The sequence below is a fragment of the Gavialis gangeticus genome, unplaced genomic scaffold (assembly GCF_001723915.1).
Source record: "Gavialis gangeticus isolate Ggan-Ray unplaced genomic scaffold, GavGan_comp1, whole genome shotgun sequence".
In the NCBI taxonomy this organism is placed as follows: Eukaryota; Metazoa; Chordata; order Crocodylia; family Gavialidae; genus Gavialis; species Gavialis gangeticus.
This window is the reverse complement of record NW_017728994.1, coordinates 47,194,612-47,221,049: the sequence shown is the minus strand read 5'-3', so window position 1 is coordinate 47,221,049 and position 26,438 is coordinate 47,194,612. Positions and strand designations below refer to the sequence as shown.

Sequence of the window (26,438 nt, the reverse complement as noted above, 5' to 3'; positions counted from 1 at the left end):
GGATGTGGAGCTGTGCACGCCACTGGGAGGAAAACTGCGCTAGCTACAACCCTGCATGCGACCGGATCCCAGCCCAGGGAAAGGCCAGAGCTCCCTGCACTAAACCACTCCACGGCTATCACTGGATATTAGCCGAACACAATGTGAAGCAAGGGAAGTTGAGGTTGGATATTACGAAAACTTTTCTTGCTAGGAGGGTGGTGAAGCACTGGACTAGGCTCCCCAGAGCAGTGGTGCAGTCTCCATCCTTGGAGGTGTTTAAGACCCGGCCAGACAAAGCCTTGTCTGGGTTGACGTAGATGGGGATGGTCCTGCTTTAAGCAGGGGGTTGGACTGGATCTGAGCTCCCTTCCAACCCTCCTTGTCTATGAGTCTATGGTGTAAATAAAGCATCAAATAAAGGGTCAAAGCCAGTGACAGACCAGGGTTGGTTTTCACCCATTCAAACACTGCTCTAAGAGCCTGGCGTGTCCCAGGACATGAAACAAATGCCACTTCCAGGAGGGTGAAATCCTGGGCCCAGGGGCAGCAGTTGGGAGCTTTGCCTGGGACTTTGCTGGGGCCAGGACTTCGCTCATAGTACTGTGCAAGGGGTTTAAGATGGTTCAAGGCTGGAAGAACGCAGCAGCCATGCAAGGCTGTACTTTCCTGTCCCAGCAAGGGAAAGGAAGGTGCAGAACTGGGCAAAGGGTCCCTGGACTTACAGCAGAGCCCATGCTGCCCTCAGACACCCTGCCAGAGATGTGGGGCCATGCTCCAGCCCCCCCAGCACTGCTGCCACCTGTGAAATTACTTGTGTGGTTGGGCATGGGAGGGCCCCTATCTTATTAAGAGATTGGCTACAATGGGGCTGGAAGTGGGGGGGAGATTACAGTGCTCAGCAATCCCCCACACTGCCAGCTTGCTGGAGAGTGGCAGTGCATGGGTCCTCCAGCACAGCTGACAGGGGAGGGACGGGATGAGGACTGTCGCCAGAGCCCCCAGTGCCCAGTCCACTGGGGAGCCTGGAAGCCCATATCTAACCTGAGATCAGCACCATGAGCCAAGTGCAGTCGCACCTGCTGTCATGGAGAAACCGCCCCGGATCACAGGCAGTGACAGGGACTCTTTCCTGCCCTGTGCACTTGCTGCCGGGAGCCTGGCCTCACCAGCCTCTGCTGCAGTTTGGGAGCAACAAGCCGTGGGACTTTGGCTGGGACATCCTCCCCTCCGCTGAGCTAGGCAGGCAAGTTTGCAGCTGCTTATCCTGGACGGCTTCCTCCACGTTCAAGGGATGTGCCTGGCACTGCAGTGAGGGCAGGGCCCTCGCGCCCAACTGCAGCTGCAGGAAATCTGCTTCACAGTAAATTGTTCTGGGGGGACAGACCTGATCTCAACCCAACAGAATGGGTCACAGCCAGGCCCGGTGTCATCCCCTACAGAGCATCGAACATAAGGCTCAGCGTCAGCACTGGGACCACTGCACTGGAGTTTCCCAGCACCGAGGAGACCTGCCCCTATCCCTGCCTTCCCTGTGGTCGTTCATTTCCCATTTCAGCTCTGAATCCTGCCTGGTCTCCAGTCCTCCGGGCAGCACTCTGGTGGGACCCTACCCATCCCAGCCTTTATCTGGCTGTGGGTGGAGGGCACCCATCACCCCCAAAATGGAAGTTTCTCTTACATTTCTGCATTGCCACCCACTCCCGCTGCTCCAGAGATGGGGGCAGAGGCAAGGCATGGAGTCCCACTGGCCAGGCACAAAGCCACTGCTAAAATGGCCAAGCACTTTCCCATGGGAGTCCCACGGGGTGAAATACTCCCCTAGAGACCTCACTCAATCAGCTCTCTCCACAACTCAATGCAATCGGGTTGTTCGCTCTCCCGTTGTCCAACTCTGCTGTAATCCTTCAAATATAAGAAACATTTTAAAATGAAGTACTCCTTCCAAAACTGCCTGTGTCCTAAACCTGAGTCAAAATTTAAACAGTGAAAAGCTTTCCTGTGTCCTGCCACGGCTGTGCTCTTGTCAATTTACTTTACTAGGATATTTGATTTTTTTTTTTTTTTTGCTGCATTGGAGAGTCAGAACATTTGTCTCAAATTCCAGGGGATCTTATATTTGAAGGACGACACCGGGGATGCCAAACCCAGGACTCCATGCGCCTGCCTGAGCAAACCCACCTGGCACTGCTGCAATCACCTGTCTCTACGAAGCGCCTGCCATCTCCTGCAATGAGTAAACATCTGCCTGGCAAGTATTGGAACATTTCACAGTTGAATCGTAAGCACCTGGAAGCGGTGACCAGTAACACCGTTGGCCTCTGCTGCACTGGAGGGCATAGAGGCGCACTGCATTAGACACAGCTGGCAAGAGGCAGGGTCCCCAGAAAGGACTCTGAAGGGGCCTCAGATCATCTTGATCTCTTGTGAGTGACCCTGAGTCAGAAACTGGCGCTGGGCCTTCACTGTCTGCAGGCGCCTGCCCCGCAGGTTGAACTGGGACCAGCTGAGGAGCTGCAGCAGCGCGCATGTGATGGGGATGAAGACGAGGAGGTAGAAGCAGCCTTGGCGCAGGGTGGGCTTCCAGGCTGTGCCGGACTCGAGCTTCGGCTGGGTGCTCACCACGTTGCTCACAGGGTCCCGCTGGAAGATGTCGTAACCTGAGGCCGAGAAAAAGGCTGTGAGACTCGTCTGTAGGCACCAGAGCCTCTGGGAGCTCTGTGGGAGAGGAGGCAGGGGTGGATAACACTGGACATGCCTCATTTGCTCTCTCCTTCAGCAAGGTGGCCTGAAATTCACCTTGATTTAAATCCCCAAGGGGAAAGCCGCCAATCACCTAAACTAGATGTGGCCTCTGGAAGTCCCTCCCAGCCCCGCTGCTCTAGGATCCTGCGCCCTGTCGTCCCCCCACACAGCAGGCAAAGGTTTTCTGCCCCCCGGCTGTTTCCTTCTCTAGAAAAGCGTGCGGCGTGGGACTCCGTTTTGGAAAAAGGCTGGCGGACTCTGTACATTGATTAAATGGTTTTAAAATGTTGCAGTTTCAGCCTGGAGGCATTCTGTATTACCTTCAGATCTCATCATAAAAGCGTCAATTTAAAAAAAAAAAAAAGAAAAAAATTAAGAAAGTTTTCATTAAACTATCCAATGGGAGGGAGGGCCAGTGATCAGCCCTGTCCCACAGCAAACCACTACAGCCACTTCCCAGTTGCTCTGGTCTCCCATTGATCCTGACCAGCCCTGACCTCAGTTAGGTGACTGCATCACCAGCTGGGGTGGGGAGCAAAGTACATGGAGCAGTAACGTGCATTCGCTGCTGGGTAACAGGTTATCCTGCAAACCTCCTCTTCGCTGGCTCCTGCCCAAATGCCATGTCACAGAAGCCAGCAGACAGCCCCAACCCGCCTGTGTCCCTGGGGAGCAGCATGCCACATCACTCACCTGTGTAAGCACAGAGCAGCCAGGTGCCAACCAGAGGGGCAAAGGTCTGGCCTGGCTTGGTTACCAAAGCGATCATCCCAAACAAGAGGGCCGAGGCCGCCTGCTTCCTGTGGTTCAAGACAAAATCCTCGTCCACCAAGTCGGTGACAACCAGGTTCAGCAACTTGCAAGTCCCTTCAGTGAAGACCCGGTTGCTGCAGGAGGCAGCAGAGAGGTTTCAGGTGGAAGCCCGGGGAGCATTAACAGAGCTGGACTGAGCACGGGATGTCAATGGCACAGTGAGAAATGTAACCCTGATCCCAAAGCAGCCCCCAGGAGCATCCTCCCATCACTAGTGTCTCCCTGCATCCCATGAGGTCCACGGCCTCCGTGAGCCCCCGGAAAGGTGAGGACAGGAGACACAGAGAACGTACCTGACGACGTGCATATACACTAGCTCACTCTACTGCCCATTCCCCCCGTGCTGTATTTTTCAGGTCTTCCAGGTGCAGCCTGGCAAGACGGCTTCTCACCAAGAGACCTGGCACGAGCCAGTGTTTGGAGCACCTTCCCCAGCATCACGGCTCTGGAGTTCTGCTCCCAGCTTGCCCTGGCCTTCCTGCCATGCCTCAGATCCCCCATCCATAAAAGGGAGAGAAAACCACCCACACTCCCACCCAATGCTGATATTCCCCCCCAGCACGCCGAGTGCAACCCAAGACAGGCCCCACACCTGGCGATGAAGATGCAGAGCAGATGCACCTGGTCAGGTCCTGCCAAAAGCATGACCACGCTGAGCACCAGCTTCAGGAAGAAGAGCCCGCGCACCACGGCATAAACCCCCCATCTTTGACACAGAGACAGGAAGTAGAGGTTGTTGAGATGAGGAGCAATGTAGGAAACACCTGCGGGGAGAAAGACACACAACTGATTCAAGGGGCTTTCTGCATCATGCAGAAACAAGGCTCAGCTCACCCACGCTTGGGGGTTCAGACAAAAGCTAGCAATCCCCCGCCATCACCTGTGTGGAGTGGAGTGGAGTGGATTTGATGCGAACAAAAGCATTCAACCCTGGACAGCACACTCCACGTGGCTTCACAACTCCCCAAGAGGGAGACAAGCCTAGTCTGAGTGGAGAGAGGGGGGATCCGAGGTGATCGACTTATACAACATCACCCAGGGAGTTAGGGTTAGAGCCACGCTGGGAACGCTGACTCCCAGATCCACACTCGACCGACCAGACTCGCCTCAGATGCTAAGAGCACGGGATGAAGTCAGACAAGGTGTCTGCACCTACCCCCTCGCTCCTGGCCTGGGAAGAACCCCTGCATCCCTCCAGACCCTGTCTGCTCAGCTGGAGATGTTCCAGCTACAACCAAGAGACAGTGACTGCGCTCCAGGACTCATCACCCCTCAGTCTAGATTTAAACCCAGGTTTGCAGAGTCAAAGAGCTCCCAGCCTGTCTCGCACATTCACTGCCACAACTGTGACTCTAGCCTAAAGCCAAATGCCTGGCTTGCTCCCTCCTGCCTCCCAAGAGGGGCAAATACTGGTTCTCTTGAACTTACAAGGCAGGGGGAAATTCAGAGACTCAACGTGGTGGTAGCAATGGTCCCAGCTAGGGGTCGGAGGGCAGGTTAACCCTGAGAGGACAGAGCCCATGTTTGGGAAAAGGGTGCTCAGTGCTGAGCTAGCTGCCAGCCCTGCAGCTAGACAGTGTTACATCCAGGGCCCATCTCAGACTCACCCAGCAGGAAAGATCCTGTGGACACAGAGATCTGGTCGGACAGCAGATGTTCCAGGAACAGAGGGAAGAAGTTGCTGTTGAAATGGCAGTGAAATACCTGTGAAAACAAGTGTAAAGATGATCTGACCAGTGTGGGGCAGACTAAGAAGAGAAAGCCTGGGTTCTGTTACCCTAGAGCAAAAACAGAGAGATTCGTATCCAAGCTTTTTGCCACACTGAATCATAGAAAAATGAGGGTTGGAAGGGACCTCACGATAGTCCAACCCCCTGTTCTAAGTGGGACTAGCCCCAACGATATCATCCCAGACAAGGTTTTGTCTACCCGGGCCTTCAAAACCTCCAAGGATGAAGACTCTGCCACCTCTCTGGGGGGCCTGTTCCACTAATTCACCACCCTCCTAGTGAGAAATTATTTCCTAATATCCAACCTCAACTTCCCTTGCTGCAGCCTGAGCCCATTGCTCCTTGTTCTGTATCTGCCCAGAACAGTCCAGCTCCATCCTCTTTGCAGCCCCCCAGCAGGGAGGTGAAGGCTGCTATCAAATCTCCCTCCGTCTTCTCTTCTCCAGACTCAATCAGCCCAGTTCCCTCGGCCTCTCCTCACCAGTCCTGTCCCCCAGCCCACAACCATTTCCATTACCCTCCACTGGACTCTCTCCAACGTGTCCACATCCTTTCTGCAGTGGGGGCCCACAGCTGGCCACAGGACTCCAGATGTGGCCTCCCCAGTGCGGAATAGAGGGGAAGAATCACTGCCCTCCATCTGCTGGCACCGCTCCTACCGACGCAGCCCAGGATGCTGGTCGCCTTCTTGGCAACCAGGGCACACTGCTGGCTCCTGTTCAGCTTCTTGTCCCATCCCCCCCAGGGCCTAGCTGCTGCCCAGCCAATTGGTCCCCGGCCTGTAGCAGTGCAGGGGATTGTTCTTTCCTAAGTGCAGGGCTTTGCTTGTGTCCTTGTTGAACCTCATAAGATTACTTTGGTTGAATCCTCAAATGTGCCTAAGTCACTCTGAATCCTAGCCCTACCCTCCAGCATATCTACTACTCCCTGCAGCTTGGGAACTTGCTGAGGGTGCACTCCATCCCACTGAATCCAGACCTCCCAGACAGCCAAGCTCAATGTCCCACATGCAATATTTGTGAATTACCCAAATTAACACTTTTCCTCAGAACAATCATGGCTAATTCATCTTAACTGCCATTTAAGCTGGTTTAAATGGCTGTGCCACATTTGTTTTGGTGCCAGCCATATCCTGGTCTAATAATTAACCCAGTGCTTTGCTTTTAACCTAGGTGTCCAGTGCCAGAGCACTGCATAGGTAGGATGGTGTAAAGCAGGGAGGCCAGCGTCATAAACACCCTGCTGTCATGCTAATGAATGCAGCGCTGTCAGCAGTTACCTCTGCAAGTCACCAGCTACGCCCTGGTAACCCACAAGACAGACAGGCACTAATAAGGAGCTGTATCCAGCCCAGTCCTGGTGGGGAATCATGTAGCATGCTGCAGGAAGACAAAGGGCTTGCAGAGGCAACAGGAACTGCAGTGCTGCAGGGAAGCTTGGGAAAGAGCCTGTCCTTGTTGCTGACCCCTGGGGTTAACCAGGATAAGGAACCCAGACCCGTGATGAATGGAGCACAACCCTCAGCTGGAGAGAGGGTGGATGTGACATGGGCCTCAGGAATGCAAGGGAGGAGGCTCCTTTGTGCTCACGTGGGAAGGCCAGAGGACAGTGCTTTTCCAACCTGTAACTAAGCCACATGATCCCAGAGTGAGGGTTTCCCCAGTCACTGTCTCTGCACCCCTGCCCACCCACAGCCACATGGAAACCGTCAGGCTGCAGCGTTCCAGCTAGTCTGTGTGGGATGGTCTCAGAGCTTGCAATAGCCAAATCCTTTTCCCAACAGAGCAGCAGCTTGGTCCACACTTTACTGCCCTCTGCAAGCAATGGAGAGAAGAGCCGGTTAACGAGATGAGTACTCTCAGGTCACAGGCACAGAGAACAGGCCATGAGTCACACACAGGGCGGCAGGAAACCCCACAGACTTATGCAGACACCCCTGCTTTCCCTCTGGAAGAACCGGCGTCCTGCTGAATCACAGTCTCAGGCAACCCGAGCCAACGGCTCATCGGGTGAATCACTAGGCTGCGGCGTATCAGTGCGACACCTACCTGGATCAGGTTCATGCAGACGAACCAGAGGAAGTTGCGGTGCCTGGAGAGCTGCTTGAGGTACTCGGCCAACGTGATCCTCTTCTCCTGCGGGGCAGACGGCTGCTCTACATACAATCTGAAGGGAAAACGATACTGCTCTTAGTGATCCCACCTGGAGGAGGGTTCCCATTGCACTCCCTTCCCCTGCAAGCTCAAAGAGGTCAGCGTTCCCAGCGTGGCTCTAACCCTAGCTCCCTGGGTGATGTTGTACAAATCACCCCCAGCGCTCTCTCCTTGTGTGCCCAGCCAGACACCTTTTCCCTTTCTCTTGCTGCCAGTGCCCATTCTTGATCTCTCCTGCTTCCAGAGCAAACCAGAGGCAGCAAAGCCTGGGGCAGTGCTTGCTTCTTGCCGGAGGCAGCACCAGGTTTGTCTGCAGAGACAGCGTTTCAAATGTGCACCCGTCAAAGCACTTCCCACTCCAGCTGCCGTGACATTTCAATGCAAATCCATCCAAGCCTCATTCAAACCTTTGCTATTAGCTGCACTGTGGGAAGAGCTACAAGCCCAGGCCTCACAGTGCTAGGTGCTCCAGGCTGCCTCCAGTCTGAATTTCAGAGAAGGGACAGCAGCTACAACAGAAGAGGCCTCTGAACAGTGGAATCAGCAAGGGTCCCAGCACACCGACTGCCAGATGAGTCAGAAATGTCGCAGTTTTTCCATCCTCACAAAAAAGGGAGAGCAGGAGGACTCTGTGCTGGGCAGGACTCTGCTACAAGGCTGCTGCACTGGCCTCTCGCTAGGAGGTTCACTCTCTAGTCAACACCAGGAATTACTCTCGGCACTGTCTGTCCAGCTCTCAGCCTCAAGCTCATTTCAGATGTCCCTAGAGTTTATCCCTGTACCACTTTGTCCCTGGAAACCCACTGCAGCCTGGGAGACTTTCTGTTTGTCACCCAAGACTGCTCCTCAAGTCCATCCCCCCTGATTCTCAAGCCTGGCTCCAAGCAGCCCCTTTGTCTTTGCTGGTATCCACACTTACACGCTTGGCAGGTGGCTCTCTCCTCCCCAGGGGCCATCGGTTATGCAGGCTGGGCACAAGGAGCTTGACGCTCCAGGTCACTTAACCCAAGTCAGCTTTGTCACTTGCCACCAAGTCCAGTGACTCTCAAGGAGCCCGTGGCTCTTAATCCACTTTTGAACAGCAGAAGACTCTAGACTGCTGCAGCCGTATTGCCCCGCCTCTGTGCTGAGCCTGGTACAGAGCCCTGCCTGCTAACAGCCACCCAATGCAGCAGCACAGCTGGATCTGAGCAGCACTGCAGTACCGCTCCCCCAGCTCGGTCTCAGATGCGCTTCGCAGCATGTGCCCAGGGCCACTCTCAGCTAGCTGTGCTTCCTGATGGGTTTTGACATGCCCCAAGCAGGGGCAAGTGGGCAGGGCTGGCTTTTTGGCTGCAATGCCAGGCAGAGCAGGGAGGCAGGACAGACAAGCCCTGGGGGACTTAGGTGCTCCAAACGTTCTCCCCTTCAAGTAGACACGTAGCACATTTGAAAGCTGCTCAAAGTGCTGGTGTGGTGGCCAGGGATCAGGCCACCATGTGAGCGTGAATGAAAGGCTGTGCCATTTGGTGCCACTTACTCTTTCAAAGTGGCCTCTTGGTCCCATTTTGCTTTCCCTTCAGTCTCAAATCGCTGCCTCAGCACCCACGTTGACAGGCTGAAGCCAAGGACGGAGCAGAGAGCCAGCGCCACACAAAATATGCGGAAAGAGAAGAAGTCCTCTTTGTTCCACACTGCGTACGACATGAAGACGGACAGCGAACCAATGGCACTGAAGAGCGAACAGTAGAAGTTGAGGCTGGTCCTGTCCTTGGCAGAAACGGCGAGGTCCGCAAGCAAGGCGTTGTGGTTGAGATCAACCATGGTGAGGAAGCTGTCATAGAAGCAGAGGCAGAGGAGGAACTGCAAGCCTGGGTGGGCCCACGCAACCCAGAAGGCCAGGAAGGAAAGGGCAAATAGGGGGCCATTGCGGCTCAGAGCCTTAAGCCTCTTCAGAACAACTTCTGGTGAGGAGATCTCCGCTCCTGGCCTGCAAAACAAGAGGAAGAAACTTTGGACACGCTCCTCCGCTGGGGGAGACTCCAAGCTACTGTGCACCACCTGTTTCCTCCTCACAATCCCAGAAGGCAGCCATACAACATCTACCAGGATAGCAAGATCCCTTGTTCATCTCCTGTCTGACCCTGCCACTGTGGAAAGGAGGTGGCCCAGCCCCTGACCACAGGTAAAACAGCACAGAGGAAGCGCAGGGTGTCACACAGAGTGCAGCACTCAGGCTGGCAGCCTAGCACTGTCTGCTCTGCAATCCTGTGGTAAAGCCATGGCAATGCAGGCTGCTCAAACCACTCAAGCAGGGAAGCCCTGTTTCACCCTGTGGACAGAGGTTTATGACCGCTTCCGACTCCAAGAACCTCTGCTTGAACACCACAGGCTCCTACTTTTGGATCTGAGCATCCTCAGGTCACCTGTGGGGAACTGAACCTGCTAGGGCTGTAGTTATAGTTACAGGTGCTGGTGACCTCCTCTGTATACATCAGGTGCTAAATGATGCACAAGCAGCACCCTCAGGATGCTGGGGGGCAATGGGGGAAGGTGTTCATGCCTGCAGTCCTATTCCTATCCCATTGTTTTTTTTTCACCTGACCTCCCCTCAATCTTTTTCAGCCTCCTGTGACAATATCTAGTAACTTTTCAATGTCTCATCCAACCCCATGCCTCAGGTAGGGAGTTGGACTAGATGATGTCTGGAGTTCCCCTCCAGCCCTACCTCTCTCTGATTCTAGGACTGAACCAAGGATGCAAACAGAATTAGACTTACTGTTGCGTGCTAAGAAATACCCGGTCACTTAGCCAGCCAAAGAGGGGGTCATTGAGGCTGTTCCAGATCAGAAACACTGTCTAGAGAAGAGAGACAGGACAGTGAAACAGACCCCAGCAAACAGTTTCAGCAAGCATGTCTTGATAGAGGGAGAACCACCATTCAGAAAGCTCAGTAACCAACCAGTACGTTTTAGATGGGGACAGTACAGCACTTAAATACCCTTCCTCCACCGTGTCATTACATGATAAACCCCCTCCTATAGCAATATTGGTCAAGTACTAAATTGTAGAGTGACTCTGATGTACGGATGTTATCTACCAACGATGTGCTGACACTGCTCGTTTGCATATTTGAAACTAGGCCTAGGGAGGTAACAGGCTAATACCCTGAAGCCAGCGTTTTCAAACCTGGGTGCCTACAAAGAGACTTTGAAATCTGTACCCAGACAGGAGGAGTGATTTTCAGATTCATTTAATACTACGCTTCAGCGCTGCTGCATGTGGTCTGTGAAATGCTCTAAAAATCTCTCAAACCAAAAGGCATTCTTAAAATAGTGGATTTCTGGAGTTTCTACTCACTTTCTGTGTTTATATAAAAGAGAATTAAATAGCTCAATTTACTGGGATTGTCCACCCCTCTCCCCTCCTATTCAGTGATAAAAAGCAGTGTTCTCTCTGATCTAACATACAGCATCAGCTCTGGTTTCAGATCCTTTTATGTAACTTAAGAACGGTAGAAAAAAAAAAAAATAAACCAGACGTCACAGGCGTACCTCGCCGATCCAGAAGGACAATTTATCAATCTTGTAAACGGAGACAAAGGTGTCCACGTAGTACAGGAGGAACACGTTGTGCAAAATGGAAAGGAAGAGCGAGAGGGACCCGTACACCACAGCAGTGGGCAAAGCGGAGAGACAGCCCTGCAATCGCAAACCCATGGTCCTGCTGGTTTTGTCATGGGGCTTTGCATCACCTCCACTTCAGATGGGCCACTTCTCCCGGCACATGCTGGACCCTGGCTGGGGCCAATCCATTGCTCCTCCTGCGAGAGAAGAAATGCAGTCAGACTCAAGTTTCTGAAATGAGCTGAACACTGGCATCAAACACATGGCTAAAGAGGATGTAAAAGGCTCACCGCTATCAGGGACGGTCAAGCCATTTCCTGAGTGTAAGCCATCATTTGTTCTGTGCTGTCGTAAAAGATGGGGGCTTGCCTAGCTACGGCTGCCGACTCGGAGCAAGGCTGGCAGGTCTCTGATGCTTTGATGGCGCAGTTGTCCAGCACAGTGGACTAGCTGTTCTCACCCTTTTATAGGAAATGCCAGCTGAGAGGAAACAAGGCTTTACAGTTACAAATAGAAACCTCGCCTTCAGAAAACAGAACTAATCACCAATATTTTTAGATAGTCAAATTGAGAGAGAAGAGTTATCGGGGCTGGCAGGGACGGGGGGGATGGGATTTCAGTCTCAGAAACATGACTACACGTGTGATATAATTACATGTGCGCACACTGCTGCAGCTGCTCTCTCCAAAACAGAAGTTAGCTACTTATCCCTGAGTTACTCCGCAGTTTTGCTTTGTGGACAGACACTTCCAGGGCTAAATTATATTTATATTTCTACACACACACCCTTAATTAAGTGGCGAGGCATCAAATCTGATGTTGAAATCCTGGCCCCATCATGACTTCCCAGCACTCAGGAGTCTGACTGCGTCTAGGCGATTATGTATACGACTAGCAATGCACAAAGTGTCTCCCCTGACCAAGGACTTTAAATCACTTCCTTTCAATTTACCACAAGCAAGAGCACTTGTTCCAATAAATGACATCACTTGATAGACATTCCCATCTCCCACCAGCAAATCTGAAGAACAATGTGGACAGAAGAGAGCCCCGTGATACATAGCTCCATGATGACTAAAAGAAAAATCAATGGGGCCCTCTCGATCCATCCAGGATGCACAGAGTGGAAGGCTATGCTGATCTCAAGCCCATTTTACCCTGGGATAATCCCACTGAAGTCAGTGGAGTTAGTCTGGGTTTAACACCAGCCTGAGCACAGTGCAGGATGCTGCCCCCGAGCCCAGAAGAGCAGCCCCATCTGTTCTCAGACAAGAGGGGCTCCCACCTACTTAGACTCGGCCTACGGCAGGATTTAATGACTAGCTAATGAATGGTAGTGGGGAAAAATACAGCTTAACCTCTCTCGGGCTCCCAACCACCACCTTTCAAGAGTAGTAACAGGAGCTCCCGTTACTCAAACCCCACGTAACAGCCGAGTGCCACGCTAACAGTGCACTTGACATGAGCAGGCAAAGCCGAGAAGTGCTACCAAAACCGCTTAACTCTAGCAAATGTTAAATGCAGCAGTAAAGCTGAGGGGATTTTCCACGGACACTCCACTTAGACATGTACAGATACTCTTCCCGTATCATTTTTGCTGCTGCTCCCCCTCAGCTGTCTAACCCCTCTCTCAGGGTCGACGCACTGACATTTGTGAGCAATTTCAGCTTGTTTGGATAGTCGTCAGCCTGTTGGTTTTTTTCCATAAATGATGAAAAGAGGTAGAGTTGGGCTTAAAGACCTAGACTTTGCTCCTAGAGTCATAAAAGTGCTGTTTAAACCTGCCAACGCTGCTATTTTCATAACCTTTTCCATTGAGTCGTTACTCACTGGACGTTTCAAAGGTTTTCAACTCTTGATCATCAGGAAGGAAGAGTCAAGAGACTTTCTCCAAAGGGCTGAATGGTCATTAGGTACGGTGAATCTCTCAAACACAACAGCCGAGCAGGAAGCTTGGAAGATAGAAAGCCACATTCAGCAGTGTGAGTTTGGGCAACTTTATTGTCGAAAAACAGTTTTTAACTCCGTCAACAAAGATGTCTGTTTACAGCACTTGTGCATTTAGCTCTATATTGTATGGCAGCAAACATGGACTCCTTATAGATGTCATAGACATTAGGGGCTGGAAGGGACCTCGCGAGATCACTGAGTCCAGCCCCTGCCAGAGGCAAGAAGTCTGGAGGGATAAGATGATCCCAGCAAGATAAACATCCAAATGCCTATTATAATGTAGTGAAGGCAAATTTGCAAAGCTAAGCAATGGATTCCTTATGCTAAGCATGAAAAAAAAAAACTGAAGAGTTTCCATCTTCTGTGTCTCTGCCATATCCTGGGCATAACATGGCATGACAAAATCTACAGCTTTGCTGTTCTGAAATGGGAGAAAATACCCACTATGTTCATGCTCCTGAGACAGAGGTGCCTCTTGGTTAGGACATGTGAATCGTATGAGCAATGGCTGGATCCCCAACATCAACTTGGACGGCCCAACTTCCCTTTTGTTAATGTCTGCAAGAAAAACCTTCGTGAGTGGTGCATCAATGGCCAACGCTGGGAATCAATCGCTTCAGACCGCTGTGAGTGGAAAGCCGCCATGAAGCAGGGCCTATGTCGCTTCGGGATGGCGGTCAATGATGAGCTAGAAAAGAGGCGTCAGAGGCAGGCAAGACGAAACGGCACTCGGCAACTTGCCAACACAAGCTCAACTGGGTTTGTATGTGCAACTTACTGGAGGGTCTGCTTGTCACACATCGGACTCCTGAGCCACTCGAGAAGCTGTGGAGGTACCAGTAACCCACCAAAGGTGCAACCTCCGTGGTCTTCTGAGACCGATGGCTTCCAGCGATGCTTCTTTGCACGGGAAGCACAGGTCTCATCGCTGCCAGTCACAGTCTGTAGATCTGACCTTTACTGAATAGGATGTTAGTAGGAGATACCTGGAAAGCACTGCCTTTGTTAAAGGGCATTAGGAGATTGCAGCTGGAAAATGCGTCAGTTTTGGGGCCCCTGCAACATCTGCTGTGATCTACTCACAGTCAACAGGACTTCCCTCCTTTGGTCTGACATAAGACCATAACACTTCCATTTGCGTTTCTGGCTTCTCCAGCTGAAGTTCGCTCGTTCTGAGTTGGTGACTGATGCGACTGAGCAGCAGCAGCTGTCCTCTCACATCCCATGAGCAAGAGTTCCCAGAAACAGCCGGCATAAATTCATCTCCCTCCTCCCACCCCTCGGACCAGCCCAGCCCTCCCCTGCTGTTGCACACCTCATCTCTTGAGCATGGAAAGGACACCCACCCCTTGCAATCCACAGGGGGTGACCGCAGGACTTCATGGCACAGAAGACCTCATCCAGGCTTCCCTTCAAGGGCTGGTCTTCACTCGTTCCTAGGAAGTTGGCTTCGCTCCGCAAGCAGCAATTCTTGCACTCTTTCCTGGGCATAAATACGGTCTGCTCTGATCTAAATACCTTGAAGTCTCCCACCCTGCCCTGCACGGGGAAAGAATCACAAGTGTTGAAAAGTGCCCAGCGGGCACCCGTGCTTTGCCAGGCCTTAAGCAAAATCACCGAGCAAGGAGTGTGCTGTCCACACCACGCGTTGCTTCCCACCCCCCTTGGTTTTAACTTTTTAATTTCCTGCGGCTGCAAGAAACATTGGAGGGTCTTGTAGGAACACGCTACCCAATGCCACAGCACGGGGGCCATGTTTTGAAAATAACAATCAGTCTCCAAGGTGCTCCAAGCCTTCCATCTACATGGGTAGAAGCTTATTCTTCATGAACTTGTGCGCTGGAAGGATCACAGGTTTTGCTGCAGGTTTTGGCTCTTCTCAAAGGGATGCCCATTAGTGTTAGTAGTGGCAATTTTAACCTTAACCCTTTCGTGTTCCTGCGAAGAGCTCACTTGGCTAACTCAGGCAGACTTTGTAGAGGAGTTGAGAGGATACCACTGGAATAGCCCCTGAAACACTAACAAACCGACAGAAAACAGACTGCCAGCATAACTGAGCCTTTAAACAAAGGAATGGATTGGCATTAACCTGCTACCCAGATTGGACCAGGAAGAGCGGACGATAAGGAAATATTTCATGCGCACTTGAATTGCTGTGCACGACAAGGAAACACCCTACTAAATTCTTTTACAGCCACATGATACTCTGGTATGAGAGGGAGGCAGCAACACCCGTCTCACACCCTCTCAATTGCTTGCTTCCACCAGAGGTGCTTGCACCTTCCTTGCAGGAGATGTGTGCATACCTTCCCGTTTCGCTGACAATAATTAACACTTCGCATTGGCTGGTGCTCCGCTTCAACAAGGTGCTATGGAAAACAGGGCCTGTCCAAAACCCAAAACGATATCATTCCCTAATGAGACTGCAATCACCTTTACTGACCAGACTAGCAGAGATGCAATACGCTCGGACTTTGGAAAGGCTACATAATATTCTGATCTTTTTTTTTTTTTTTAAATCAGCAGTATCCTACAGCAGTGATGCTCCACCTACCCAGCCGTAATAGGTAGGACTAGATGACCTCTGGAGGTCCCTTCCAGCCCAACTTCTCTAGGAGTCGATGAGCGCTGTCCTACAGCAAGAAAGCACACGTTAAGTGGACTGAGAGCTGGCTATCGCACAGATTTCAAAGTAGCTGTGAGTTGGCAAATGTGCTAGAGGAACTTGGCTGGATTTGGCAGGAAACCCACTGCTCTTCAACACTGTCTTCAATGGACAGGACAGAAATATAAAACTGCTGCTAAAAGAAAATTGTAGATAACACCCAGCCTGGCAGGGCGGCAAGTAATGACAGAGACCCAGGCAGTCACCGAGAGGGAGCTGGGTGCTTTAGCATCCTGAGCCCAGTTAAATTAAATGCATTCTTGTACAGCCAAAGGCAAAGTTATACCTCTAGGAACAAGATGTGCAAGCCAGGCTCCAGACGAGAAAGGAAAGATTTGAGGGCTGGAGAAAATGCCGTACCTTGAGAGACTTCAGGAGCTCAAGTTATGTCTCAATGCTATTTAACAGGCAAAACGGATCGATTACGACATAAAAACCCTTTTCCAAGAAGACGATGTCAGAACTAAAGGGCTCTTAAACCTGGAGGAAGAAGCAAGGCTGGAAGCTGAGGCTGGACAGATTCAAGCAAGAGCAACTCCCAAGGGCTGTGGTGGATACTTTAGACTAGAGCAGCGGTTCCCGACCTGCGGTCCGCAGACCCCTGGAGTGTAAGGGGTCTGCGAGAGATGACTATGACCAATCAGAAGTATGTGAATACACACACTTACAATTCAAAAGGGTCCACACCTCCATTCAAAATTTTTTAGGGGTCCACAAATGAAAACAGGTTGAAAACCACGGCTCCAGAATTCAAGGTGGGATACCTTCCCAGAAGACACGTCTGAGCCAGACACGAGCTACTGACCTCAGTACGGGAATAACTGGGTGAAATAAGATGTCTCTGATATGCAGGTGGCTAGGCTAGACACATACTGCTCCTTCCAGCCTTATGTTTCATATTGCATGCTGGCTGTTTCCAAAAATTCCCCAGATGAAACTGTGGGAATAATCTTCAGCTCACTCATTTAGGTCTATTTAATACAAAACTAGCTCACTGTCTGAGGAGCCTGTGAAACAGCAAACCACAAGGAAGGTCAAGGGGATACAAATCATTTTGACAGTCATTTCTATTGGACTTTGGTATGTCTTATAAAAACAGAGATTTCCTGGAGCAGAGAAAAATGCAAGAGCCTTTCTCCTCATTTAAGTGTACGTACCGGGCAGGACTTTGTGCACAGTGTCCCTGTGAAGTTACTCACCAGGGAAAAAGCAGGCTTTAAAAAAAAAAATAAAACAACATGCCAACAGCTTTAAAATGACCAATGCCTTGGTTTGAAGGATGGCAAGGTTCTTTGGGTAGATATGATATCCTTTATTAGACCAACTAAATAGTTGGAAAAAAAGTTTCTTCCAAGCTTCTGAGCACAAACACCCTTGGTCAGGCATAGGGAGAATCTGCTGGTGTTACGTGCTCTCCTAGGATGAGTTTCTATTTCAACTGCAATACTTCTCTTCGAGTAAGAGGGATGATGTAGCAGTGATGGGCCAGCCCACATGGGACAAGCAACGGGTTTTTTTTTAGTCGCACCAACTGTACAACTGGGGGAGGTGGTCCAATATCACCGAAGCAGCTTGGCTTCTTCTCTTTAAGGTGCTTTATGGAAGGGACCCAGCATAGCTGGGGTGAAGACGGAGGCTGTCATCTCTATTCCAGAGGCACGGGGGCACTTCCCAGGGCAAAAGGAAAATGCTTCCACGCAGAAGCCAGAGCCCATTGCAGGCCAGACTGAGAACCAAGCACAAATGCCTAGAGGAGCTAAATGAAATGCAACACTCTTACAGAGATTATACCTTTTATCAAACCAACTAAGAAATCGTGAAAAAAAATGGTCTTTTTTAATAGGAGAGAAGGCAGACAAAGTTGTTGGGGTAAACGCGATACCTTTATAGGAGCCAAGGGCATTAAAGCTCACCACCCGCCCTAAACAAGGTGCCGTTCTCCATTCACGCAACTCGGGACTGCCTGAACTGCCTCATTCACGGAGCCACCCTGCTCCTGGTCCGACGGCAGCCCGCGTGGAGCAGCGCGGCCTGCCTGAGCGTGCCGCGGCTGGGCACAGTACGCTTGCCAAGGAGACGTGCCCGTAACAACCTAACTCGGCTGGGACAGAAAGAACATCAATGGGACGAGCTTGCTCACACGCCACAGACTGAACATTGGTTTGTTTCTTTTCTTATCCTCCCATGTATTAACATTAAAACCCTTCAACAAAGCATGGGAATTTTAAAAAAATAAATACCAGTGATCCCTGGGCTAAACTTTTTGCAATCTGACACTTTGATCCCTACCAGGATCAAAAATAAACCCATTTGACCCTCCAAGGGGTTTATTATTCTCATTAGCATTAATGGAGGGCTGCAGCAAGCAGAGACGTGTTGGTTCCAATTATACAACCCATTTAAAAAAAAAAACCCACCCTATTTTCTACCTCCCCTTATTTCTACTCCACCCCAAACCTCAGGATCTAAGCAGACTCTCTGAAGAGGCTCATTTCACCCTGGATTTTTCAGCAGGACATTCCCCTTGAAAGACGCTTTTGAAAAAGGCAGACACTTCTCAAACCCACAGTTTCAGCCACCAGATTATAAACGATTTCCTGAAGCCTGTCACAGGGCCCGAAACGGAGACAACCAGAACCCTTTTTGCACGTTTCCGGCCAGAAGCATAATGCTTCTGGGCAGTTTAAACAAGTGCGGCTACGCCAACGGGCAGGGCTGAGGACCACAACGCGAGACCTCTCCTCCCCGTACCAGCCACCACAGTCCTGTCCCTTTGCTGTGGCATGAAAGACGTTCGGAGCAGCGGTGGCCACGTCACGTCCCCTAAGGCCTGAGATCAGATCCTGCTTTTGCAAACGACGCCCCTGTGACGCAGACAGACAGGACAGCAACCACCGGAGGGGAACAAGAGGCAGGACCCTGGGGTCCACTCCCCCACTACTTCTTGCCTGGGCAAATCACTTCATCACACCACGGGGTGGAGACCAAGGGGGGGCTGATAGCAGCCTGCAGCTCCTATGGCACAGAGGACGGAGCTGGACTGGTCTCAGTGGGGAAAGACGGCAGAACAAGGAGCAATGGGCTCAGGCTGCAGCAAGGGAAGTCAAGGCTGGATATCAGAAGGAAACATCTTACAAGGAGGGCAGTCAAATATTGGAGCAGGTTACCCAGAGAGGTGGTGGACTCTCCATCCTCGGAGGTTTTCAAGATCTAGCTAGACAAAGCCTTGGCCGGGATGATGTGGTTGGGGCTGGCCCTGCTCGAAGCAGGGGGCTGGACTACACGTGACTTCCTGAGGTCCCTTGCAGCCCTCATTTTCTCTGATTTTATGTCTCCATTGGTGGTCTGTAAAATGGGTGTAAGACTCTCCAACCTCAGCAAAGTGCAATCTTAGTTTCCCCTTGTACCGAGCTTTGAAGTGTTCAGAGAGAAGCCGCTCGAGTAGCAAACACGACACAGGGAACAGTCACCAGACTGCCCCCCCCATGCAGACACTCACCCGGGCTCTGTGCGGGATGGATCCCCTTCAATGGGCCCCCCCCCCATGGGCTGGGCTGCCTCCTAATGAGGTTTCTAGCAAGGTCCAGAATATTTGGGGATAACGAGCATGGCTTTGGGCTCGTCCCACCTTTGGAGCAGGGCACTGACCACAGCATCCCCCCTCACACGTACACAGGAGAGCAGGGAACAGTCCCCCGCGCCCCCGCGCTCGGTGCAGGACAGACCCCTGCTGCGCAAGGACGCCGGACAGGTGCCCAGGTGGGTTAGACCATTTCAATGGGGGGGGCCTTGTACCCACCTGAGCACATATGGAACAGACCATTACAATAAGGGCAGGGGGGACTTGCACCTACCTGGGCACCACATGGGACAGACCATTACAATGAGGGGGGGCACACCCCTTCAGGGCTCCACACGGGCTAAACCACTGTCACAGCGCGGAGGGGGGGGCACACACAGGGCTCCACGCGGACTACAAGCAGCCTCCGCCCGGGGCACCAGGACCCCGTCCCCCCGCCCGCGCGACGCCTCCTCCTACCTGAGCGCGCCGCGCCACTGCCCATTGCCGCCCAGCTCAGCCGCGCATGCGCGCTCGGTTCCGCCCCAGCCTTGTGCCGGCAGGGGGCAGGGAAACCCCATCTGACGTGAGCGAGCGGCCATCTTGAGCACGGGCAGGCCGCACCAGCCTCAGCCCCCCCCGGCGGCCATCTTGTGTGAGGGCAGTTGGGGGCGAACGTGGTGTCCGCGCGCAGCACGGCTGCCAGCCAATCAGAGAGTTTCCTCCGTGGTTTATTTACATAGCCGCACCCTTCGTCCTGAACCTGTCTAGCCCCGCCCTCCCTCTTTAAGACCGAGGCTGACCCTCAGCCTAAAGTAATCCACCGTCACCATGGAAACAGCCCAGCCCCAGCCCAAGAAAGTGCCCCCATTCCCCCCCGAGGGACCGTGTAGTAGCCAAGAGGGTGTTCCCCCCCAGGTTGTGGTGGTCTAGCCCATGCAATGCCCAGTGAGTGCACCCCCCCCACACAATGCACTGGTTTGTCCCATATAGTGCCCAGAAGGGTGCACACCCCCCAGTTGTGGTGGTCTATCCCATGCAGAGCCCACTGAGTGCACCCCCCCACAATGCAATGGTCTGTGCCATGTACTGCTGAGATGGGTGCAAGCTCCCCCCATTGCAATGGTCTATCCCATATAGTGCCCAGGAAGGTGCACCCCCCAGTTGTGGTGGTCTATCTCAAGCAGTGCCCACTGAGTGCACCCCCCCATTGCAGTGCACTGCGCGGTGGGTGCACGCGTTGCCCCCTCGTGCTCCCCGCAAGGACACAGACGGGCCACCCCCAGGCCAGCATCCGGCCCAAGCAGGCGAGACCCCCTGTGAGGGTCCTGCTCCCTGCTGCCCGCCCCAAGCCAGAGGAGGGCTGCACAGCTGGGGGGACCGGGCCGGAAAAGCTCAGCACCGCTACGATTGCGCGGGAAGTCCACGTCACCAAAGAGTCAGACGCGACCCCGACCCCGAGATAAAGACCAGGCTCTTTCCCATGGTGGTGGGGGCACAACGTGGAAACGCACGCTCGGAAACCATCTACCGGCGTCTTCAAATCCAGGCCGGAGACTGTCCCGGGAAAAACACGTTCACCCACCGGGCGTCAGGGCCCGAATACGGCTCAACGGCCTCCGCGTTATAAAGGGGACTCACCTGGAGGTTGAACTCCAGGGGTTGCATTAAAAAAAAAAGCAGCTCTCCCCAAAACACAGAATTTCAAAATAATAAAAAGCAAACGTTAGGAAATCTGGAACCGGATTCAGGCATCCACCAGCGTGTCACTGCTTTCGAACGCCGTTGCACACCCGGTCTGCAACCGTACTTCCATTTTTAATGGAAAAAGCCCAAACAGTGCTTGTCATTTCAGTGCCCCCCCACCACCTTTTTAAGGCCGGATATTCAATGTATATTTCCCATGACACTGAAAGCTGACAAAAGTGCTGCACTTCTGCCACGGTGCTGTTTGAACACGGATATTATTTCTGACTGGGATAACTTAAAACACAAATGCATTTTCTTCCTAGGTACTTTTGCTTTTAATGCCCCCAGACAACACTTGGGCTAACTACCTATTTAATGAGCATTGACACAGGCAGGTGAGGAAGAAAGCTCTAATTACTGTTTGCAGAGGGCTTTGAGGGTTTTAAAACCGCGCAATCTGCTTTCCATCCGGTGCCTCTCAAAGAAGCATCACCTCGTTTTATTATCTTCTGACATTTTATGGAGATTACCAGCATGATCTAATTGAAAGGCTCCTTCTCTAAAGTAGCTGACCGCAAAAGCTCAGGGAGGATTTGCAGTCAAGAGCATAATTGCATCTTTTAAAATTACAGATTGAGTTACAGGCAGGTATCATCAGATCTGGAGATCACCTGCAATGTTAGACAGTCATTTCAGGTAAATAGCACCGATCGTTACCATCATTGGCATCATTGTGAATGTAAAAAAATAGCAAGGTTGAATCAGAACAGGACACTAGCTATCAAAAGAGTATATTCTGTAACAGTAGTCATGAATGTATAGGAATATATTGACTTTCCTGCTTGATTTGTACCTTTTAAATAAATGCTGGTATCAAACTGATTATAAGACTAATTTCTAAACAGTCAGGATGGCTGTATAGTATTACAGGTGTGTACAATAGTGACTGACATGCATAACTGCAGGCTTCATTAGTTAATTGTAGCCATTTGAAGTCTCGTGGTGATTACAAATAGTACCTGGGCTTTTGTAGTTATTGATTCTGAACAAAATCCAGGGGAGTGGATCTGTTCTTCAAAGCAGTAAGTGGTAATTAATCCTGTCTAATTTCTATTGAACCTATTTGCTTTCAGGGTGCTGATGATGCTGCCTGCTTTAGGGAGGAATCAGAGTTTGGAAATTATACTTTTAAAAGCTGCTTATTTTAAAGAGAATGTATGTATTTTTGTCTAGGATATTTTTCCCCATTACATTTTAATAGCTCTGTTTTTCCTTTCTGCATTGCAGCTACATTAAGAGCCAAAGAGTTCTTTGTTGTTTTGATTAAGGTTGACCATCACTAGTCAGCTAGTTTCTCTAGCCTTTTATGATCTCCATTTTTTTTTTTATGTAAATTTACACAGTTTTTCTATGTTACTTCTCCCCCCTGCCCCATTTGCTATTAACTATTTGAGTATATTTTTGTAGAAATCCCAGTTATTGGTAAAGTACTACTGAACTTCTGTAAGTATAGTTATAATGGTTTAGCTCACACCTAATGGTGTTTTAAGCTGGTAAATGTACTTGAGGTATTGCAGAAAGAGGTGCTGGGAGTAGAGTTCTGATTTAAAGACTAGACCTGTGGAGCTGCTGCTCACTTTTAATATAAGTTAGTAGCAACTATATAAGCAAATAGAGTGCCCAATTTTTCCTTTTCAGACTGAGGGTACTGACAGTGTCTAATATTGGCTTGCAGTTGCTGTGGCTAAACTCCTCTACCTGGGGAAAGTGTTACCAGTTCTAGTGGCATCATTATACTGGCACTGGCTAAACTGACAGACGTCTGTAGCAATGAAACCCTTCTTGCTGCCATACTGCATTCATGTGGCTTAAGCTAAACCTAGAATAAACTCTTTCCACAGCAACTTCAGCTATAAATAAAATTTAAAAACAGCCATTATTATCCCACAACAAGTGCTTCAACATATGAGCAAAGCTATTCTGGTTTAAATGCATGCATTCTCTTCTCTTATAGCTTACCTGTGCAGACAGTCCCTAATTCTGAAGCTATCCAGAATCTGGATATGGATATGCCACTGTTTCATTGCAGTGGGCCCCAAATTTATACTTATATTTGGGGCCCGCTGCAATGAAACAGTGGCATATCATGTGTGTGTGTGTTTAAACAGAGAGAGCCTTTTGTATGAATAACTCAAAGTCAATGGGATTACTTCAACATTAAATTATACATATCCCTGACTGTTTGTAGCATCAGACCACTCCAAGAGGAAAGCAGAAGGATTACTTAAAAAAAACAAAACGAAATAAAGAATCATGTCTCGGAAGTAGCATTTAATACACCTTTGATATGACTATAGAGTGAGAAATCACGTAGTTAATCAGTTTAATTCTTCTTCTTACCATGATTTGCGGGGGAGAAAATACGAGCAGCATCCAAAAGATCTGAGCTTGCGTGAATGCCAGCAGCTGTTCATCTTAACAGGCTTTCCTAACTATGTGCTGTAAAAGTGGGAAGTCCAGGGTTGGGATGCACCGTGTTTGGGTGTTTAATCATTTCACACAATTGGCAACACCAATAAATTGCTGTGCCATTGGGCTTCTGGTCATTGCTTGTCACCAGCTGTAAGAAGGACCGACTGACTAGCTCAGCAGCAGGCCCAGTCCCTTATGCACAATCTGGGTATGCTCGGGACAAAGGGCAAGGAGGAAACCAGGGTGAGGGTGTGCATCTGCTCATCCACTCGTCTGGGACGTGGAAGGTCTGAGTTTTAAGACCCTGCTCCAAATTGAGCCCTATAGCACTAGTCTGTTGGCTGCTGTGGGGTGGTTCTGTCTCATAGACCCAAAAGCCAGAGAGAACTATGGAGGCTCCTGAATAGAGCAAGGTGCCTAAATCTCCTCCCTGTCCTCTACATTTCAATTGTAGTCCTCTTTAGCACTCGTGGCTCAGCTGGGTTTTGAGCATCTCTTGCTTAAGTGCCAGGCTCCCCATCCCACACCAGGGTAGGAATATAGGCTTAAGAAGGGGAGGTGATAAGGTGCCAAAAGCAATGCCCTGCACTGCAGAAAATCTACCTCTCTTGGTCCCCACGCCTCTCTCTATTGCTGCCATGCCTGGGGACCAGTTTGAGGTGATTTCTTCAGTGGGTTTCCAGCAGGCGAGCTGAACTCCTGCACAACCGCTTTGCTGTGTGGCATTGCTGTTGAGACACTACAGCTGGCAGGAGACTGGCTTTTTGCTGCTCCGATTCATAGAAGTTGGGTTGAACGGGACCTTGTGGATCTTCTAGTCCAACTCCCTGCCCTGGGCAGGAGAGAAAACTGGGCTCAAATGACCTTAGCCAGGTAAGCATCAAACCTCCTCTTAAAGCCCCCCAGGGTAGGAGCCAGCACCACTTCTCTTGGAAGTTGGTTCCAGATCCTAGCCGCCCTGACTGAAGTCGTGCCTCCTGATGTCCAGCCTGAACCTACTCTCTAACAACTTGTGACGGTTATTCCTTGTTACCCTGGGGGGCACTTGGGGGGGGGGACAAGGTCTCTCCCAAACCCTGTTGGTTTCCTCCCACAGTGAGTTTATAGACTGTCACTAGATCCCCCTCAGCCTTCTCTTGTGGAGGCTGAACAGGTTCAGGTCCCGTAGCCTCTCCTTGTAGGGCCTGCCCTGCTGCCCCCTGACCATGCGAGTGGCCTCCTCTGGACCCTCTCCATGTTGTCCACATCCCTCCTGAAGTGCAGCGCCCAGAACTGGACACAGTACTCCAGCTGCGGCCTGACCAGTGCCGCATAGAGGGGGAGGGTCACCTCCCTGGACCTGCTCGAGATGCATCTGTGGATGCAGGACAAGGTGCGGTTGGCCTTCCTGACCGCGTCCCCGCACTGTCGGCCCATGTTCATCTTGGAGTCGATGATGACTCCAAGATCTTTCTGCCACCATGCTCTTGAGAAGGGAGTTTCCCATCTTAATAAGAGTGCTGCTGGCTCCTACTGCCCATGTGCAGCACCCTGCACTTGTCAGTATTGAAACCCATCCTATTTTTGTTAGCTCACCTCTGCAACCTATCCAGGTCCAGCTGTAATCTGTCCTTCCCTTCTGGTGTGCCCACCTTACCACAAATCTTAGTGTCATCTGCAAATTTGAACAGGTGCTTTCTACCCCCTCGTCCAAGTCGCTGATGAAGATGTTGAACAGTGCGGGCCCAAGGACCGAGCCCTGGGGGACCCACTGCCCACATCCCTCCAGGTCAACAATGACCCGTCCACCACCGCTCTCTGGGTGCGGCCATGCAGCCAGTTGGCGACACATCTGACTGTGTAGGCATCAATGCCACAGTCGCCTAGTGTTTTTTTTAATGAAAATGGGGTGGGAGACGGTGTCAAAGGCCTTGCTGAAGTCCAGAAAGACTACGTCCAGCACAACACCTGCCTCCAAGGATTTGGTGATCTGATTGTAGAAGGCAATCAGGTTGGTTTGACAGGACCTTGCCCCTAATGAAACCGTGCTGCTTGCCCTTGAGCATCATCCCTGCTGCTGGTCCATCACAGATGTGCTCCTGGATAATCTTCTCAAAGAGTTTCCCCAGGATTGAAGTTGCCCAGGTCCTCCCTCTTCCCTTTTTTTAAAGATGGGGGACCACTCTGGCTTTCTTCCAGTCATCTGGCACCTGGCCCGAGCACCACGAGCGCTCGTAAAGCCATGCCAGGGGCCCCACAATAACCCCTGCCAATTCCCTCAGCACCCTGGGGTGGAGAGCATCTGGACCTGCTGATTTGAACATGTCCAGCCCCTCCAGAAGCTCTCTAACCCAGTCCTCCCTGGCCTTAGGCCTGGTGGTGTTTCTCCTGAGTCCGTCTTGAATCTTGGTAGTGGAGTCCCGGTCCCTGCACAAGAAAACCGGGACTTAATGCACAGAGTAGCACCCTCCTAGCCCAAATGTTCTGAATTGTCTCTCTGTCGGGGTTATTAATATTTTTTTCTTTAAATTTCATCCAGGAAGTAGTGCAAATGCACTGCTGGTAATCTTCTCAAACCCGGTTTGCTTCATAAAAAAAACAGCAGCAACAAAAATTCCCTGTAGCTTAAAACCCTGTTACTGGAAACCATGAAGCTGAATAGCCTGTATTTAGAGCGTTTGCTCATTTGTATGCGAAATCAGCCATTCTCGTAAGCTGCTATCATCCCATCAGGGGCCCTTTTATGTATAAATATTTTCTTCTTTCAGATCTTAATCGCTTGAGGCTACAAGGGAGTATATCGAATATCCTTGAGACTTTGCAGAAAAGAGGGAAGGATAAGCGTGCTCAGGCCAACGCAAACTTTCGCTCTGAAATTATCTCATAGACAAACGCTGTGTCTAAGCTGCTGTGTGTAATGGCTGCTGTGGCTGTCCCCGGTCACCTTGGTATCTGGTCCACTTCTTTTTGCATTTCATCTAGCTTAAAATTGGGTTTTCTATACAGTGCTTTCCCCCTGCACTGTATAGAAAACCCAATTTTAAGCTAGATGAAATGCAAAAAAGTCATGGCAAACTGAAGTTTAAAAAATGGGATAGT

At 51.0% G+C, this 26,438-nt stretch overlaps 2 protein-coding genes across 6 annotated transcripts in view; one reads left to right on the top strand and one right to left on the bottom strand.

The window, feature by feature from the left end:
* Positions 1-2,047: 2,047 nt before the first annotated feature.
* Positions 2,048-19,742, bottom strand: MFSD13A (major facilitator superfamily domain containing 13A). 4 transcript variants are annotated; one of them, XM_019502732.1, is made up of 10 exons: positions 19,680-19,742; positions 11,316-11,505; positions 10,954-11,222; positions 10,179-10,258; positions 8,940-9,389; positions 7,316-7,433; positions 5,145-5,241; positions 4,130-4,301; positions 3,418-3,611; positions 2,048-2,639 (listed from the first exon to the last, which is right to left on the bottom strand). In XM_019502732.1, the coding sequence occupies exons 3-10, from the start codon at positions 11,116-11,118 to the stop codon at positions 2,386-2,388; spliced, it is 1,530 nt and encodes a 509-aa protein (XP_019358277.1). In that variant the 5' UTR covers positions 11,119-11,222; positions 11,316-11,505; positions 19,680-19,742; the 3' UTR covers positions 2,048-2,385. The 4 variants fall into 4 exon arrangements, with proteins under 4 accessions (XP_019358277.1, XP_019358279.1, XP_019358280.1 ...); XM_019502734.1 differs by having other exon boundaries at positions 11,316-11,486; positions 19,680-19,725; XM_019502735.1 differs by lacking the exon at positions 11,316-11,505 and having other exon boundaries at positions 19,680-19,714.
* A 2,135-nt stretch (positions 19,743-21,877) lies between these two features.
* Positions 21,878-26,438, top strand: part of LOC109287561 — a 21,293-nt gene continuing 16,732 nt past the window's right edge. Inside the window, exon 1 of one of the 2 annotated variants that reach the window (XM_019502729.1) lies at positions 21,878-21,970. The gene's annotated coding sequence lies outside the window, so the exon portion shown is untranslated. Of the gene's footprint in view, positions 21,978-26,438 lie in introns of both variants that reach the window. The other variant, XM_019502730.1, reaches the window with a different exon arrangement.